General features: G+C 41.4%; 1 protein-coding gene and 1 non-coding gene across 2 annotated transcripts in view; one reads left to right on the top strand and one right to left on the bottom strand.

Moving 5' to 3' along the window:
- KHDRBS3 (KH RNA binding domain containing, signal transduction associated 3) overlaps positions 1 to 20353 on the top strand; it is a 127777-nt gene that overhangs the window by 37608 nt on the left and 69816 nt on the right. The window contains exon 6 of the mRNA XM_032591973.1: positions 4333 to 4472. Coding sequence (XP_032447864.1) covers positions 4333 to 4472 — 140 coding nt within the window. The remainder of the gene's footprint in view (positions 1 to 4332; positions 4473 to 20353) is intronic.
- On the bottom strand, positions 19147 to 19249 carry LOC115506610. The gene has a single exon (XR_003966454.1). It is a non-coding gene; the product is annotated as a U6 spliceosomal RNA (small nuclear RNA).

Here is a 20353-nt window from a genome sequence, read left to right as displayed (position 1 = left end):
CGTACCGTACCTATGCACCTGACCTCGGCTGCTCACCACCCCACTTCCTGAGCCAAGACGAAGGTTCCCCACTAACCACACTGCCAGGGCAGGCATATCTGGCCAGACTGGTACAGCACGGCATCAAGCCTTAGGCATACAGAAGCCCTCTTCACAGGCAGTCCCCTCTGTGGGCGTAGAGGTCACCTGCCAGGGGCCTGCCAAGAGCCCGCCTTGACGACAGGCCCTTCTCGGTGCTGTGTAGGGCCTGAGTAACCCTCTCTTGTTCACGTCTATATCCGTATCTTTAACTTCTAAATTTCTCGTTTTTATGTCTGATTGCTATGGGACATCTCAGTTTTAGTGTGTCGTGGGCCATTGCAGATTCAGCCTGTGCAAAACTGATTACAGCATGTTCCACTGTTACTTATCCTTATTTTCCAGATGCCCATCGACGGTCTTGACTTTGCTTATATACCCCCTCATCTAGGATGTTACCATTCCTAATAAAATTAACCATTATAAATAACACCAGATCTACTTCTCCTCATTCTTTCTGCCGCTTCCCTACTCCAGGTTGTCTATACCACGTACTGGAATTATGAGCTTCCATCTGGAATTTCTGCCTCTAGTGTGTGGTGTTTTTGTTTTTTTTTTTTCCATTTAATATCTTTATGGAGGTATAAATCACATAGCATAAAACTCACTCCTATAAACAATTCAGGAGCTTTTAGTATATTCACAGAGTTCTGCAACTGTCACTTTAACCTAAGACCATTTTTGTTACCCCCCCAAGCAAACCTTGTAATGAGCAGCAGTGACGCCCCATTCTCCTCCCTCTCTGGGCAACCACTAATTTACTTTTTGCTTTTTTACACAGCCTTTATGGAGATATAATTCGCATCCCATACAATTCACCCGTTTAAGGTACACAGTTGACTGGGTTATAGCGCATCCATAGTTACACAGCCATCACCACTATCTGTTTTAGATTTTCATCATCCCCCAGAGCAAACGCGTCCCCATGAACAAGCACTCCCCATTCCTGTCCCCTGCCATTCCTCATTCTGTCACGTGCCACCATTAATCCACCTCTGTGGGTTTGCCAGTTTTTGACATTTTGTGTACAACAGCACAAAATGTATGGTCTTTTGTCCTGCCTTCTTTCATTTAGCATACTGTTTTTAAGGTTCATTCAGTTGATTTGTCATTGCTGGATGATATTCCATTGTATGGATGTACTGTGTTTTATTTGTGTGTTATATGTCCGTTTATTAGTCAAGGACTTTGGGGTTATTTCTGTTTCTTGGCTATTATAAATAATGCTGATGTGAACATTCACATACACATTTTTGGGTGGACGTATAGTCTCACTTTCTTGGGTATTACCTAGGAGTGGAGTTGTTGGGTCACTTGGTAACTGTGTTTAACAGTTTTGAGGCACTGATGACTGGTTTTCCCCAGTGGCTGGACCATTTTCACTGCCACCAACAAGGTGTAAGGCTTCCATTTTCTTCAGTGTTCTCTCAGTCACTACAATACCCTTTGTTTAAAGAAACTATTTGAACATCCATCTACAGTAATTTATGTCTGGGCTCTCAATTCTATTTTATTGATCTTTATGTCTACCCTTTGAGCCAGTAAGTACTACACAATCTTTTCTTTAAATGTTTTTATTTATTATTGAGAGACAGAGCATGAACAAGAGGGGAGGGGTAGAGAGAGAGGGAAACACAGAATCCGAAGCAGGCTTCAGGCTCTGAGCCGTCCGCACAGAGCCTGACGCGGGGCTTGAACTCACAAACCATGAGATCATGACCTGAGCCGAAGTCAGACGCTTAACCGACTGAGCCACCCAGGCGCCCCTACACAGTCTTTATTTCTGTAGCTTTGTAGGAGGTTTTGATGTGGGAACATAATCAGTCTTCCAACTTTGTTATTCTTTCTTATAATTGTTTTGGATATACTAGGTCCCTTGGATTTTCGTATATAAGTTTTAGCAAAGAAACCAGCTGGGATTTTTGAGAGGGTTTTCCTTGATTCTGTAGATCAATTTGGGAGGTGGGAAAGCAGAGTAGGAATATTGTCCATCTAGCCATGAATATTGGATATCTTTCCATTTACTTAGATTTTAAAAATTTTCTCCCAACAATATTTTGTAGTTTTCAGTATATAAATGTTGCTCTTATTTTGTTAATTTATTCCCGAGTATGTTATTCTTTATGATGCTACTCTAAATGGAATTTTCTTAATTTTACTTTTGTGTTGTTCATTGTTAGTGGAAAGAAATAAAATCGATTTTGTATATTGATCTTATATCCTGCAGCCTTGTGAAACACAGTTATCAACTCTAATAATGCTTTTGTGGATTCTTTGTGATTTTCTTTGCATAGGATTATGCCATACCATATATGAACAAAGATGGTTTTAGTTCTTCCCTTTCAATCTGAGCACTATTACTTTTTTTTTCTTACATAGTTGTCCTGTCTAGAATCTCGAGTACAATGTTGGATAGATGTGGTGACAGTAGACATCTTTGTCTTGGTCTTCATTTTAGGATGATTCTTTTAGTTTTTTATTATTAAGTATAATGTTAACTGTGGGTTTTTTATAGTTTGTTGAGTGTTTCTATCATTAAAATGTATTGGATTCTTCTCTCAGATGTTTTTTCTCTGTATTAAAATGATCGTTTTTTTTTTGTTGTTGTTGTTGTTTCATTCTCTTCTTATGGTATTACATTAGCTGATTTTTAGGTATTAAACCAAAATAGCAATTCGAGTATGTTTTAGTTGGTTCTTATGTATAGTCCTCCCTTTTATCTTGTTTATACTGCTGGATTTGGCTTTGTAATTTTTTGAGAGCCTCCGCATCTATATTCATCAGAATATTAATCTATAGGTTTCTTTTTTTGTAGTGTCTTTGTCTGTGTTTGTACTTGGACAATACTGGCTTTGTAGGAAGAGTGAGGGAGTGCTCCCTCCTCTTTAATTTTTTTGGAAGTTTGTAAAGGATTAGCATTAATTGTGGAATTCACCATTGAAGTCTTGTGGGCCTTCAAATTTGCAAGACATTTATTTATCTTGTACTAATTTAGTCTCTTTGCTTATCTGTTCCAATTTTCTGTTTCTTCTTGAGTCACTTTTGGTAATTTGTGACTTTTTAGGATCCATCCATGTCACGGTGTCATCTTCGTTACCTAATTTGTTGGCATATATGATCATAATTATTTCTAAAACACAAATCTAGGTATGCAGCTCTCCTCCTTAAAACTGTTAAATGCTTTTTAGTACCCTTAGTTCTAAACCTTTAAAGTTATACCTAAAATGACTTGAGGTTTTGTTGAATTTGGTTTCTGCTTTCTACTCCATGTTGAGACCAGCCTCCCTGTACACTACCCCCCCCCCCCCAAGTTATTTTTATATTTCAGCCATGTAGCACTTCTTCCAGTTCCCTACACACCATTTCTTAGGGTCTTAAAATATGATTTTTTCCTCCCATCTAGAGTATTTTATAGCCCCTCCTCTGGTAATTAGTTCCCACTCATACTTAGATGACACATCTTATAGAGAACCTACTCTTACTACCACAGCTTAAGTTAGATACCATTTAGATCGAACTTTCTATTGTGAAACAGATGACTTTTGTTTATTTATTACATGTCTTTCCTGATGACTGTTGAATGGAGTTGGAGGTATTAAGGAAAGGAGGAATCAGGGATTGCTCCCAGGGTTCCTCAGATGAATATTTAGAGAATAAGACAAAGAAGAGCAAGCCTCCAAGTATAAAATGTATTCAGTTTTGAAAATGGTACCTTTTTCTAGTATAATATCCAAATGGAATTGTACAAAAAGAATGTGTACATGTGGCTCTTAATTTTAGTAAAGCTATCATGTTGTATGTATGCCTTCCTCCTTTGTTAGAGTGTAAGCTCATTGGCTGCAGAGACCCTGGCTTGCTTCTCTGGTTTTGTTAGTTTGCACTTCACAGATGCTCAGTAACTATGAGTTGAATTGAGTTGTAAATAACAGTGCCACGTGTCTGTCTGTATATGGTATCTTAATTTTATTATAACTATCTCACTTGGAAAGTATGCCCCACACAAGGAGTAATGGCTGACTGTAGAAAATTTTAGCTTGGGGAAATTGCTGGGGTTTTTTGTTTTCTGTTGTTTTTTTTTTTTTCCTTTTTTACAATTGATTGATGCGTTTTCATTTCAACAAACTCAAATCTTACGAAGTCAGCTATTTTCCTTGCCTTTTTTTTTTTCTATTAAATATTGTTATTTTTCTGGTCCTAAGTACGTTTGTATTTTTCACATGAGGTGAATTATGTTGTCTTCTGTCTTCTGTGTAGGACTATAATGATGAAATCAGGCAAGCACAGCTCCAAGAGTTGACGTATTTGAATGGTGGTTCAGAAAACGCGGACGTCCCAGTTGTTCGAGGAAAACCCACCTTGCGTACAAGAGGTGTACCAGCCCCAGCAGTAACCAGGTCGGTGCAATTCATTGACTTTACTTTTCCTGTTGTTAGAATTGGGTACCATGGCAACCGTTTTAATCTTTTTTTTTTTTTTTTTTTTTTTTTTTTTTTTATTAATAGTCAAACAGCTCTATCAGTGTATCAGTACAGAGACTTTAAGGATATATTCAGACATTATGATGTCATATTGAGGGGATTCCCTTTGTTTGAACTGAGATATTTCTGGGTTTAAACATAACCTCTACTACTTACCGGCTGATGACTGTAGACAAGTTTATTTATCACTCTAACGTTAAGTTTGTGATTGTTTAAAATGAATCTTATTTTAGGTAATAGCACTGATAATGCAAATTGAGATAATGGAAGCAAGGGCTTTCCCCATGGAATACAAGATTAGGCTGGTTCATTGCCACATCTCCAGTGTGGAGCACGATGTCAGGCACCAAGTGGGGTGTCCATGAGCTTGTCATTTTATTCACTGGGAATGCTCTGTGGTATCTGAAAACTCCCGAGTTGGTCCACACACACAGAATTTTTTTTTTTTGTCTCTGGATTGATGACTTTTTAATACGAAAATGCCTAGTGAATTCATGAAACAATTTAAACATAACCATGTATTGAGAAATGGCTGTCTCAGATTTATTTGAGAATTATTTTTAATTTTTTACCCAAAAGAAGAAGTGACACAGATTTTTCACTGGTGACTATATATATATATTTTTTTTTTTTTCAGATACAATTATGCATGAAATAATTTAAAGTAGCATTCTTTTATGTCTCCAAGTTAATTTGAGACAATGAAAAATCAGTGTTTTTATTTGAGTGTTGTCGATCAGGCCCTGGTCAACGAGCGTAATTACAAATAGACGTTATTGCAGTGTGAAATAAACAGATCTGTTCACGGTGCCAAGTGGGTTTTCTCTATAAGAAAAGGCTAATAATAATGGGATTGCTGTTGATGGTTTAATGAGATAACTTATGTGAGTGTTCAGTAAGTGGTAAATCCCTTTCGTTTTCATTTCTTCTGTCATTAAATTTACTTCAAATCATAAGAAATTACAGTTGACCCTTGACCAATGTGGGGGATAAGGACACTGATTCCTCGCATAGTCAAAACTCCATGTATAACTTTTGACTCCCTGAAAACTTAACTCCTAATAGCTCACTGTTGGCTGCGAAGCCGTAACGACAGCACAGTTGATTAACACATATTTTGTATATGTATTAAATACTGTATTCTTACAATAAAATAAGCTAGATAAAAGCAAACGTTGTTAAGAAATTCATGAGGAAGAGACAGCAGTAGTAGTGTAAATGTATTATTTCTTGAAAAAATCCACACATCAGTGGATCCACACAGTTGGAACCCATGTTGAAGGGGCAACTGTCCGTCCTTGCTTTATTAGCTTCCTGTGGTAGCCGTGATGAATTACTCCAGACATGGTGGCTTTAAACAGTAGAGATTGGTCACAGTTGTGGGGGCCACATGTCCAAAATCAGTATTGTCGGACCACAGTCAAGGTGTTAGTGTCCCCCCTCTAGAAGAGAATCCTTTCCTTGTCCCTTCCAGTGTCTCGTGCCTGCTGATCTTTCTTGACTTGTGGCCGCGTGCCTCTGGTGTCTCCCTCCAACTGCGTGTTGATTTCTGTCACATCTGTCTTTGATCCCCGTGTGCTTCCCTCTTCCCTGTGATGGTATTTAGGGCCTATCTGGATGATCCAGGGTACTCTTCCCATCTCAAGATTGCCCGATTATCACCTCTGCAAAGGCCCTTTTTCTAAAGAAGGCGACAGTCGCAGCACGGGTGTCCGGAATAGAGAGCGTAGAGAAGAGTGCACACCCAGTGCCACTGTTCATGACACTTCTTAGGGATGCTGTGTTCCTTAAACCACATCTACCGTTTTTACAGAAGATAATTTCTAATTTAGTTGTCAGGTGTTGAATTAAGTTGAAAATGTTAGGAACAGATGAGGAGGGCAGAGGCTCTCTGTTTTGTGGCGTATGGTGTCTGGAGAAACACCACAGGCCGCCCAGATGAAAAACTGTCCCTCTTGATGACAGCATGTAGGCCGGTTGCCATTTCAAGGCTCTCCATTGTCTTGACAGGTAATGTTCTCTGATGCAACCCTGCGCTAGTTTGCGGCGGGGTAATGGCTGGTCAGCGCGCGGCTCTGGGCAGAGCTTTCTCTCCTGCATTTGATTATGGGCTTCCTCGGTAACACGTCTTTCAAATACCCTGCTTTTTTCAGTGTAAAACTCCTGTTCCTAGAAGAGGTACTCGAAACCCTTCTGTATTTTTTCTGAAGACCTCGCTCCACATGTCTGTATTGATTGCTCTGCCCTGTTTCCTGTGTGTTCAACCCTGGGCTGGAAACGGCTTGTTGCATGAAGTTGGAGCTCACGCCCTTTCCTGCCTTTGCCCACATTGTTCACTGTTCTCTGCCCAGAGTTATGTGTCTTCTCTCAGCCCCTCACTTGTTTATAGCCTACTTATCTTCGTGTCTCAAACCGAAACTCATTTTAACAAACGCCTTGCATCTACTACTGAGGACTGTTCTCAGCACTTTACAGGCAATAACTAGGTCAAGCCTCATAACAACCCTGTGAGGTGGGTGCCATTATGTTAACTCACCATTTTACAAACAGGGAAGTGACTACTTGCCCAAAGCCAGCCGGCCTGGGGCGCAGGCAGCCCCGTTCCAAGTCCATGCCCCTCCCCTCTCTTTGATCCTTCCTTCGCATTTTCATCTACAATCTGTTTCTTCTTCCATCCATTCTCCCACTGCATCTCTTCCACACAACTTTGATTCTGTCACTTACATTGTATTCTTACTGCGACACATGGCGGCATTTTTTTTTAATAGAGTTACTTTTATTTTATTTTATTTTATTTTATTTTATTTTATTTTATTATTTTTTTAATGTTTATTGATTTTGGAGAAGGAGCCAGAGTGTGAGTGGGGAAGGGACAGAGAGACAGAGGGAGACCCAGAATCCAAAACAGGCTCCAGACTCTGAGCTGTCAGTGCACAGCCCCACATGGGGCTCGAACTCAGGATGGGTGAGATCATGACCCGGGCTGAAGACGGACACTTCACCAGCTGAGCCACCAGGCGCCCCCGTGATGGTACTTTTAATACAAGATGTGATGAAAGTACGTCTATATATATATATATTCTACTAATTTTCCTCATTAAATAACATATCATAACTTGTGCATCTCCCAGAATAAAAATAAATGGATGTGGAAACCAAGATAAAAAATTACGAAAATCCCAGGGGTAAAGTTAGTACACAAGAGTACGTGTTATTCCGGACAGTCGCAGAGATGGTCTTTGAATTGTGCTTTGAGCTTCCTTGTAACCAAAGCTGAGGAAGACAAGGCTATGGAATTCACTGGGTCTGAATATCTAAAAAAGTAATAAAAGACAAACATGCTCATTAAAGCCAGTGCTTCCTAGTCCTGAAACTTGTGAGAAGTGTCCGCAGTGCACAGTCCCCAGTAGATCTCTGCCGCAGCCAGTCCCTCCATAATGCCATTTTGATTCTCCCTCTAAAATAAGTCTGGTTTTCCTTAATCACTTCTTCCATCCTCCCTAATCTGGCCTCACTGCTCGTCCGGTTTTCATTTACAGTCTTAATGACTGGTTAAAATCCAAGTTGGTTTTTGTCTTCTCCCTGCTTCAGTTTCCTCGGTGGCTCTCTGTGCTGTCACAGGAACACCCGAACCTCCTGCCGGGCTCGATGACAGGCGCATCATCATCTGGCACTCTCCCCGCCCTTTCTGACCTTGTGGTTTTCCTATACTGTGGCCAGGCTGCCCTCCTTCCTGTCTGGCAAACTGGCCAAGCTTATTTCCCTCTCACGCCCTTTACATTCACTACCCTGGCTCTCACCTCGTCCCTGGGGCACCTGGTGGTAGGCAGACACAGGCATGGTATCCGAGAAGCCTTGCTGATCACCTTGTTCAAAGTCACCATCCCCCAGTCCCAGAGCTGGTCTACAGCATCCTGTCTGGGTTCCTTAGTAGCATTTACTAAATTGAATTCCACCTTTCTTGTTTGTTCCCTTTTTCATTGGTTACTCCTCATTATAATGTAAACCTGCAAGGGCTCTTGTGTCCTAGGACCTGGCCTAAAGTAGTCACTCAGTAAAAAGCTGTTAGGTGAATACAGTACAATAGCAGGTCCTTTAGGCTCATTCTGGTCAAGTGTTGATCATTCAGAGTATTTTGTGTTAATGTAATTCGCTGTCACCTGACTGAATGTACTAGGGGATTAGCTTTGCAGGGGTGGTCATGTGGTTATCACCATTTTGGTATTTCAGAGTGGAACAAGTTATTACGAGAGTCTTCATGAATGTTCCCCACTGTTACCACTTCAGGATGCTTTTCTGCTGAAAGATGTAAATGATCTAAAATTAAATCCTGCAGTGGGAAGTGATATGTGTTTTAATAAAACCTTTCCTTTCAGTTTCAAATGAGAGAACTAAACTTATACCTTTTTTTAACTTAGGAGGTAAGGAAGCTTCTTTACTTGCAGTCCATCCTGTGCAGGGCCTCCAGAAACCCTGCCGTGAGATGCCTCCTCCCTAGCTGTTTGCACAGACCCCAGCACAGAAGGAGGCTGGAGAGTTGAGGCCACTCTGGGCAGCACGCTTTTGGGCCGGTCTTCTCCACCCTGGCCTGCCGCCGCCGGCGGTCTGAGCTGAGCCGCCCTGACCTCGGGGATGCTCCCTTTTATCCCTTCTTCACGACAGCTGGCTTACTCTGTGCTGCTTTCGCACTGACCTTTAGTCTGGCCATCTGGCCCTTGCTCCCAAGGAGCAGGCAGACTTATCTCCCCACCTTCGATGCCACGAACAGCAGGAAGAAGAGCAGAACAAGCAGATGAAGCTGCCTTTCTGAGTAGTGAATACACGTGCCTCCGTACTGGGCGCTGAACGTGGTGGCTTTGACCGCGCGTGCGCCCGCAAAGCCAACGCAAGTCCCCTTGGGGCCTTTTGTAAGCTTTCGTTAAATTGGGAAAATTTTCAGCTCTGGTTTCTGTAAATGGTTTACCTGCCCCTTTCTCTCTTCCCTTTCGTGGACTGAAGTCCCACGTTAAATCTTACGATTGCGCTTTGCAGACTACATGCCAAGGTGCTGGGAGCTGTGGCAAGCTCCCAGGTTGGCCATGGGACTTGACCGTTTCCAGGGACCCCCACGCAGCCTTCAGCATCTGTCAGACACGTCTGAGCTCTCAGCTTCGGGGGCATTATTTGTAGTTCAGTGTTAGATTGTTCTCCACGGATGTCTTGTCTTCGTAAGGCCCGTATTTTAGCAGTTGCTGTGTTGAACAGTAAGTAGCCACAGGTGCATAGGTCGCTACATAACCTCCACACGCGGGATCGGGTGGGACACCGGCACTTGTGTTTCCTTGTCCACGTTGATTTCACATGATTTCACTCTTCTTTAAAACCGATCATGAATGATGTCACGGATACTAAAGATTGTTTCAGTGATTGAAAATGATGTATTTTCCCTCATAGTATGTAGAGTTATGAGAATCGTTATTAGGAAAACTGAATAGTTAATATAAGGGTCTTAAACATTTCCCCAGTATATGATATGGTTTAGATTAATCTACTAATTAAAAAGTTCTCTTTTTAAATATTTTTTTGTTTATTTTTGAGAGTGCAAGTGGGGGAGGAGCAGAGAGAGGGGGACAGAGGATCCGAAATGGGCTCTGTGCTGACAGGCAGACAGCAAACGAGCCCCATGCGGGGCTCAAACTTACGGACCCACAAGATCATGACTTGAGTTGAAGTTGGACGCTCAACCGACCTAAGCCACCCAGGTGCCCAAGAAGTCTTTTTTTTTTTTTTTTTTTTTTTTTTCGATTAAGGAAAGGGTGAGTATAGGAAATTGACAGCATATTTATTTTCCTACTGGTCCAAATTATAGACATTTTCAATTAAAAAAAAAAAAAACAACTTTCTTGGGATTAAATTTCAGTAGAAGGCCCTGCCTTCTCAGGACATTCTACCACCAAACTGGTCAGAACAGAAGTCACCTTCCCTTCTTCCTTCTGGTGTAATAAAAACCCGGGCATTGGTACGTGACACATGTACCCCACTTCCGGGCAGAGGATCCTAGGGGACTTTGCTGGGAAATGAGTCTCTCTGCTTTCGTTGCCATAAGCTCTACCACCTTTCTCCCGCTGAGCTGCTCCCTCCGTTGTCAGCATCCACTCACTGGCTTTTTCTTCCAGGGGTCCCTGATGGCGTATTAGTGCGTGGCCATAATGGAGCTCATTCAGGGGAAACAAAAGGAGAAAATGGGTGGTTTCTTTTCAGATCCTTTTAATGGGCTTCGGGAAGACAACGAGCAAGGCAAATAATGTTGCGAGTAGTGTGAGAACTTCCCCGCAAGAGCTTGTAACTCTGCAGCCAGCCAGGGACGGGCAGAGAAGAGCAGCCGCGCGCGGTTCTCCTGGTGACGGCGTGGCCGACCACGTACGTGTCAGGTGCAGCCTAAGGCCCGATAAACGTTCTGGGCCTTCCTGTAGGCTGCAGGGCCCGCCGGAGGAAGGGTTCTGACCCCCAGTTTGCCGGCAGAGTTTTTCTGACCATAACGTTGGACAAGATGTCCTGAGAAGCAGAGGCCATTTCGGGCGGACGGCATCTGGCGAGTATGTTCCTGAGCCGTGGAACATACTCCCACACGCCCGGGGTTCCAGAGGTTTGAACATCTGCCTTCCTCTTTGAAAATCAGTCAGTCCCTTCCTGCTGTCAGGTCGTTCAACGTCACAGGTTTTCTTGGAGCACTTTCTGTGACAGGGGTTGACGTCACAGGGGTGGCTAAGTCATCATTTTGACGTCCAGAAAGTGAACAAGTGTAAGTCAGAGAAATAGGTAATTAGACAGAGTGGCGTCAATAGGGGTAGGGGGTGGTGAAAGCAAGTGCGATGGAAATAGAAATGAGGGTGCAAGGAATTTTAAATGGGGAATGTGGGTGTGAACAACTTAGGGTGGAGGTAAAGGAATAAGACAGGAGAGTGTCAGAGGAAGTCATTCCAGGCAGAGGGACCAAGACTGGAAAGCAGAAAGATGGGGGACAGTTGGCTTGGAGTTAGAGTGTGGCTTCGTGGCTCTTTCAAGCCAGGGCGTTTCTCCCGGGCTAAGCCCTCGTTTCCTTGGCTGTAAAATGGAGCTAGAACACCGAGCACACGCTAATCCAAACCCTGCTTGATTTTTTTCATGTCCCGTTCAAGCCCGAACCGTGCCATAAGTTCTTTTCTGATTCCTCACAATGATCCCACACTACAAGTTGAATTCTTCTGGAGGACCTTGGGCAAAGTACACATCTCCCTGAAGCGCCTTCATTATCAATTCATTGTCATCAGACAGGAAGAAGACTTGCCCTGGATAGTGCCAGAGGCCGAAAGAAATAGGGCTGTTAGTTAGAAATGATAGAGACTTTCACTGTTTTTATTTTTAAATAAGGACGAAAAGTAAAAACATGCCAACAGAGCTGGAAGACAGTGACAGGCTTCAGAGTAAGGAGTGAGCTCTCTGTCTTCAGGGATGGAAGGGAAGATGGACACATTTCTTGCACTTTATGAGAGATTTTGCTTCTCACACACTGTCTTATATTGTCAATAATAACCAGTTGGTAACTTGTTGGAGAAGAAACAAATTGCCTTAGATTTATTTTATACTCTGTACAATGTAGGACAGCAAAACAGATTGGAGATTGGATGGATCGCAGAATAAAGTGGTAGCCGTTGGGTTTAGTAACAGGTCTGTCACTTCTGGGTTCAAACCAGGAGCAACAGCACTTGAGAGCTTCTCGGAAATGCAGGATAATAGTCCCCAGCCTAGAACTACCGACTCCGACTCTGCCCTGACACAAGTCCTGGGTGACGAGGACGCTCAAGAAGTGTGTGAACTGCCCTAGAAACACATTTCAGATCATTACTAAAGGTGCAAAGAATAAGGGCTGCCAGAGGCTTCTGGAAGCGTCAGTCTTCATTGGCTCTGACGATTTCCCTTGCACGTTCTGAGGGATCCTAACTGCAGGCTCTGCTCCCTGTTTCCTTTTATCTAGCCTCTCACTCACTTGTCAACCTCTGGCAAGAAAGAAAAGTCTTGGAATGATTAAGCTTCACTCTCAGAAAACCCCAGGGATGAAGAAAAGTTGTCAATGTGTTTGTTAAGGAGTCTCTCGGAGAAATAAATTATCCCTGCGGTCGCTGGTGCATCAGGGCGTTGGCCTCAGATGACAGCTCTCTGGGCAGGTCTGCTTCCCACTGTGATACCCGTGGTACCAAAGTAGGACGCTGCCGTTGGCTCCCTCGGGCACCCAGCCTGTGGTCAGCCGGGGCCGGCCTCATCATCCAGGGCTCCCGCCACCAAATTCGCCATTTCACCCTCTACTTTTTGCTCCCCATAAGATTCCTAGACAGAAGCCAAACAGGACGATAGTATATGGTTATGCTCTTTCTCTCCCAGTCTGCATCATCTCTGCTAAATGCATGGAGGGTACATAAAGGTGCTCACTGGTGCTCACCGGGTGATGAGCTGTACCTTCGTCCATTCTCGTCCTCTGGTGCGCAGCCGAAGGAAGGTGTCGGGACTCCCAATTCAGAATCCAAGTGGAAGTCTGCGTAATAATTACCACTTACTACATGCCTATGTTAAGCTAGGCACTTTATATACCGCGTGGGTAAACCTCACGACCATCTGCAAGAGCTAGATGCCGTTGACGCCGCTTTATGGGTAGAAAGCTGGGCTCAGCAACTAACTGACAGTAGATTTGAGAGTATAGATACGTTGGAACTCAAAGCCTATGCTTTTTCATCACATCCTAAAACCTATCAACAATCTATAGGTTCATCTATAGATTATGAATCTATAAATAATTAGTTCCTGATTCATCCATACCTTTGTATTCAGTCCTTCAAAGCACTCTTCCCGCAAAGGTACCTGTTGACAACCTTTCTAGACTATTTCCATATCCGAGTTCAAGCAGAAACCAGGGCCACGCTGCTGAAGAAGGCAAACAGAAAGAACTGTTGGCAATCACACCTGTTCCTCTGCTCATGAAACTTTCTGTTCAGATGTGAGATCTTCCTGCTTTCTTGTTAGCCTCATTCTGATCAGTGTAGCAACCTGATTTTATCAATTTGAACCAAGTTTTCTAGTAGAAAATTAATAAGCCCCCACTGATTATCAGGATCTCATCCTTGTCCCCATGTCAGCAGTCCTGCTGTTAATCTGTCCCCAGAGCTTCATTTGTAGCATTTGTGCGTCCTCCGCAGCGTGGTCAGACTCTTAGGTTTGTACGCTTCTTTCCCTCACGCCTTCCTCTCGCTGGGGGGGGTGGGGGGGTGAGGGCTTAAAACCACACAATTCTCATGGAATGTCATACTTAAAAACTAATCTTCAGGGGCACCTGGCTGGCTCAATCAGTGGAGTGCATATGCCACTCTTGATCTTGGGGTCATGAGTTCAAGCCCCACGTTGAGTATAGAGATTGCTTAAATAGATAAATAAATAAATAAATAAATAAATAAATAAATAAATATTTAAAAAAAGGAATCTTCAAAGGATCTTCCATAGATAAGTGTCAAGAGCTACATACATCAAATGACTTGTCTGAAATTCTGCTACAGATATTTTAGTATGATTCCATATACTCCGAGGGCACATAAACAAACGATGTTGTGATGCTGGGAAAGAATTGTGAGCTTCTTGAATATATAAATTTGTGCCTTTCAGTTTGATGGAAAACATAAATTCATAGATTCAGAAAACATGCTGAATATTTTGTGGTCCATATGCTAACTTGGATGGCAGGGATGGGGTATTAGCTAAGGAAGCAGGAGGCTTAATTAGTTTGAATATACTCAGATTAAATGAAATATCACACAGGAATTATGTGCTATACGTAGAAATTATTCTTTTCTCTAATCACATTGAAGCGTTTTCTAGATATACACTGCATATAAAAAGATGAGTAAGACTATAGAAATTATAGTGTCATCATCATTGCTGTTCAGAGTGATTGAAAATTTATATACATTGTTGATCTTGATTGAGTAGGGGATGTGTTTAGGTACTTTCTGTGTCTTGTGTCATTTTCCTGCACTGTTACCACTAAGAAATGGGTTGTATAACTCACTTGGCAGTGGAGGAAACTGGCTTGGAAAGTCTAGACTGTTGATTAGTTTGAACATTAGCTGGAAGACAGAAGTTGAGCCAGTAGGTGCAGTCCAGAAATTGAATTCAGATCTGACTTCAGTGTCCTTTCTCTTGACCACCACTTTTGGTGTGCCAATTTTTATGGCCTAGGACGAACAAAAAGACCTAATTTATAATATGTATAAAAGGAATAATACAAGTTACCTAAGAGTGAAAAAGTCTTTTAGATTTTGCATCTTTTCGATGACCTTAAAGTTTTGAGAAGTACTGGCCAGGTTTTTGTAAGATGTCCCTCGTTCGGGATTGGTTTAATATTTTTTCTCCAGATCAGCTTGGCCTTACGGTTTCAGGGACAAAAACCACAAAGGTGAAGTGTCATTTTCATCACATGTTGAGGGTTCATACTGTCCACATGACATAGTACTGCTGACGTTGCCTTGGTAACCTGGCTGAGGTCATACTTGAAGGGTTTCCCATTTACAGTTACTCCTCCCCCGCCCCCCTTTGACGGGTGGGATATCTACATAAATTATCGGAAGATGTTTCTCTTCTCTCCCATTATTATTTCAGTCATTTGTTTATGTCAGTGTAGACTTTTGCACATTTCTACATTTTATACATCCGGTTAAAATCCAGTACTGCTTTTTTTTTTTTTTTTTTCTTGGATTGTTTCAACTTTGGCCATTGAGAGCTCTTTCAGTTGGCTCCTCCCTGCTCCTTTCACATACACTCATTATTCTTTTTGTTGGTTATTTATGCATTTGTTATTTACTTATTTTCGAGTACTTGCTTACTAGTTTTTAACAGTTTCTTAAAATTTATTTTATTTGAGAGAGGGAGAGAGAGAGAGAGTGCGCATCACAAGCAGGGGCGGGGGGAGAGAGAGGGAGGGAGGGAGACAGTCCCAGGCAGGCTTCACACTGTCAGTCAGCGCAGAGCCCAGTGCGGGGCTTGAACTCAGGAACTGTGAGATCATCACCTGAGCCACAATCGAGAATCAGACGCTTACCTGAGGGACCCACCCAGGTGCCCCGAGTACCCTTACTTTTCTGCTCTGCAAGTTGCTGCCGCAGCATCTTGCATACCGGGATCGGCCATTTCTCCAAGGAGCCGAGGTTCCTTTCGTTGGAGATCGGTATCAGAGACCAGAGCTGGGTGCTGGTTCTGCTTGCTGCTGCTGGGATGTCCTTGCGTCCAAGCCCTCTTAGCTGTCAGAGCGAGGAAACGTGTATGCTACGAGGCCATGTGTATATACACGTCTGTGCATATTTCTGCAATTCACTGTATCTATAGTAAATGATCAAGAGTTCATACTAACGTGTCCACTTCTAATCCATTGCCTTTATTGCCCACTCTAGCCTCTGTCCCTTGCTTAATCTATAACCTTCACTCCAACACGGCGTGGCTTCCATCATTGTCCATCCAGTGCACATGCATAGTGTCTCAGAATCGTACGTGCACCTGCACCCTTCTCGTGGGAAATAACTCTGTCACCTAGAGCAGTGCTTACATACAGCTTTTTTTGCCTTTAACTTAGAAACTTCACTTGTTTCTAAATTCATTTTTCCTCTCAACTTCAGAACGGTGTTTTTTTGGTTTTTTTTTTTTTAAGTTTATTTAGAGAGAGAGAGCAAGTGAACAGGGAAGAAGCAGAGAGAGAGAGAGAGAGAGAGAATTCCAAGCAGGCTCCATGAGTAGCCTGACACAGGGCTTGATCTCATAAACCGTGAGATCATGACCTGAGCCAAAATCAAGAATCTGATGCTCAACTGAGCAACCAGACACCCCCATGAGAGTGTTTTATATGTTTTTAATATAGTTCACATGTTTTGTCACATTTAGCATTCCATCCTAAACCCTCAATTTCCTAAATTATATATATATATGTATATATATATACATATATACATATATATATATTTTAGTTTGCATACATTAAGGTTCACTCTTTGTGATACAAAGTTTTGTGGGTTTTGACAAATTCTTTGTCACCTATCCACCATTTCAGCATCCTACAAAATAGTTTCATCCCCGTAAAGTGTTCCTACTGCTTTACCTGTTCAACCTTCCCTCTTCCCCTGAACCTGTGTCTGCCACTGATTATTTGTTTTAACTCATCAGTGTAGTTTTTTTCTTTCCCAGTATGTCATATAATTGGAATCATACGATATGTAGCCTTTTGAGATTGGATTCTTTCATGTAGAAACATTTTAGATTCATCCATATTGTTTCCTGGTTTGTGAGCTCATTTCTCTTTATTGCAAATAATACTCCCATTGTACGCATGCACCCTAGCTTGCTTATCCATTCACCCCTTTTTTTTGGGGGGGGGGTCAGGGAAAACCTTTAATTGATTCACTTGAGTTCATACAAGTTAAGCAAAATTCCTAGAGAGGAGCTTTCCTCCAGAAGATTCTTATTTTTCTTTTTAGTACTTTTTTCCATCAAAATAAATTATAAAATATCAAACTTGTTTTTAGTATATAATTTATTGTCAGGTTAGCTAACATACAGTGTATATACAGTGTGCTCTTGGCTTTTGGAGTCCCGTGATTCATCACTTACATGCGACACCCAGTGCTCATCCCAAGTGCCCTCAATGTCCATCACCTATTTTCCCTGCCCTCCCTACCTGCATCAACCCCCAGTTTGTTCTGTGTATTTACGAGTCTCTTATGGTTTGCCTCCCTCTCTGTTTATAATTTTTACCCTACGACCCAGCAATAGCACTGCTAGGAATTTACCTAAAGGATACAAGGAGTGCTGATTCATAATGGCACATGTACCCCAATGTTTATAGCAGCACTATCAACAATAGCCAATTATGAAAAGAGCTCAAATGTCCATTAACTGATGAATGTGGATTGTCCTCTTAAAGGGCATAAAGCTGCAATAAACATTCCTGTGCAGGTTTTTGTGTGGAAGTAAATTTTCAAATCAGGTGGGTAAGTACCTAGGAATACAGTTGCCAGATTGTGTGGTAAGATCTCATTTAGCTTTGTAAGAAAGTGCCAAACTGTCTTCCTCTTCTGTGTGCCCATGAGCAATGCATGAGAGCACCTTTCCTTCACATCCTCACCATCAAGTTGGTGTATTCAATTTTTTGATTTTATTATTCAAATAGATATGTTTTAATTTTCAGTTCCCTAGTAACAAATGATATAGAACATTTGGCTATTTGCCATCTGTATAACTTCTTCAGTGGGCTGTCTGTTCTTTTACCCATTTTTAAATTGGGTTTTCTTACTGAGCTTTAAAAGTTCTTTATATATTTTGGATACAGGTTTGTTGTTGTGTTGTGTTTTTTATCAGATATATGTTTGCAAATATTTTCTCCTGTCTGTGATTTGTCTCTTCATCTCTTAACAGGTCTTCTCAGAACAGAAGTTTTTAATTTTAAGAAGTCCCAATTTACCATAGATTATATCATAGATTATGCTTTTCATATGGTATCCAAAACTCATCAAAACCAAACCCACATTGATTTCTTCTGAATTTTCTTCTACAAGTGTGTATTTTACATTTAGGTGTAAAATCCATTTTGAACAGAGAGGAAGGCAAACCATAAGAGACTCTTAAATACAGAGAACAAACTGAGGCTTGATGGGGGTGTGGGGAGGGGGAAATGGGTGATGGGTATTGAGGAGGGCACTGTTGAAATGAGCACTGGGTGTTGTATGTAAGCGATGAATCACGGGAATCTACCAAGAGCATGCTGACACACTGTATGTCAGCTAACTTGACAACCATTATATTTAAAAAAATAAGCAAAATCCATTTTGAGGTAATTTTTGTGAAGGATGTGTCTGGGTTCTTTTCTTTTATTTTTTCTTTCTTTTTTTTTTTTTTTTTTTTTTTTTTTTGAGGCCTATGGATATCCATTTATTTTAGCACCATTTGGTGAAAAGACTTGTTTCTCCATTGAATTGTCTCTGCTCCTTGGTCAGTAGTCACTTGACTACATTTCTTTGGATCAGTGTCAGGGCTGTCTTTGGTTCCATTGTTCTGTGTGTCTGTTTTTCCATCAATACTTAACTATCTTGATTACCGTAGCTTTATAATAAGTCTTAAAATCAGATACTGTGAGTCTTCCAGCATGTTCTTCTTCGGTATTTTGTTGTCTGTTCTGGGTCTTGCCTTTCTGCGTATTCTCTAGAATACGTTTGTCAGTCTACAGCATGGCTCTCTGGGATTTTGATTGGGATTACACTGAGTCTATAGGTCGAGCTGGGAAGAATTAGCAAGAATTGACTCTAACAACGATTACGCATGGGATTATTCTCCTTTGATTTATTTCATCACAGTTTTATGGTTTTCTACATAGAACACTTGTACATATTTTGTTAGATATGTACTAAACCATTTCTTTTGTTGCTTTAATAAATGTTATTATGTATTTTTTTAAAGACTTTACTGTTTTAGAGCAATTTCGGGTCCACAGCAAAATTGATAGGAAGGTATAGATATTTCCCATAGGCCCCTTGCCCACACACATGCATAGGAAAATCTGAAACACTTCACAAATTGGTATGTCATTCTCAAGCAGGGACTGAGCTAATCTTCTCTGTATTGTTCCAATTTTAGGATATACCTTGCAAAAATGAGTACTGTAAAATATATATGAGTATATATTGTTGACTTACTAGCTTTGTATTGCAAGACCTTGTTTTTATGCTTATTAATAACTCTAGGAGGGGGCACCTGAGTGGCTCAGTCATTTAAGCATCTGACTCTTGATTTCAGCCCAGGTCATGATCTCGCAGTCATGGAATCAAGCCCTGGATTCATTCATTCATTCATTCATTCATTCTCTCTCTGTCTCTGTCTCTTTCTCTCTCTCTGCCTCTCCCCTGCTCACATGTGTGTGCACGCACTCACTCTTTCCCAAAAATAAATAAATAAACATAAAAAAATAAACTCTAGGAGTTTTTGGCTGCTTTGTTTTATTTTGTTATGGTTGATTCTTTGGGGATTTTCACATAGAAATTATGTCACCTGTAAATAAAATTTTATTTCTTCTTCCACAATCTTACAAGTTTTATTCCTTTTTATTGAATTAGGACTTCCAGTACACGTGAATAGGAGTAGTAAGGGTGGCCACCCTTGCCTTGTTCCCAGTCCTAAGGGGAAAGTATTCAGTTTGTCACCATTCAGTATGATGTAGCTGTAGGTTTTTGTAGATTTTTTTTCAACTTGAGGAAATTTTCTTCTTCCTACTTTGCTGATTTTTTTCATGAATTGGTATTACATTTTGTTAGATGCTTTTTCTGCTCTTTATGATTATATGATTTTTTTTTTTCTTTAAGCCTTGGTTGATGTGGTCGATCACATTGGTTTCCTAGTGTTGAGCTCGCCTTACATACCTGGAATAAATCCCATTTGGTCATGGTATATAATTTTTGATATATTGTTGTATTAATTTGCTACTATTTTTGAGGAATTGTACACCTTTGTTCTTAAAAGATCATGATTTATGGGTTGTTGTTGTTTTTCTTCCCCCCATTTCTTAAGTCTTCATGGCTTTGGTTATCAGAGAGCCTTATCCTTGTTCCCCCTTGGATGACATATCTCTTCTTGGGGAGGTCAGATATCAGCTAGGCCAGTTCTGTGGCATCCTCTCTAGACCCCCATGTTCCCCCCACCCAACCCTTTGGCCAGTTGTGGCTCCCAGAAGGGGACTTAGAAAAAAGATCTTGAGAGGTGCCTCC

The sequence above is a fragment of the Lynx canadensis genome, chromosome F2 (genome assembly GCF_007474595.2).
Source record: "Lynx canadensis isolate LIC74 chromosome F2, mLynCan4.pri.v2, whole genome shotgun sequence".
NCBI classification, from domain to species: domain Eukaryota; kingdom Metazoa; phylum Chordata; class Mammalia; order Carnivora; family Felidae; genus Lynx; species Lynx canadensis.
This window is presented reverse-complemented; position numbering and strand designations above follow the sequence as displayed.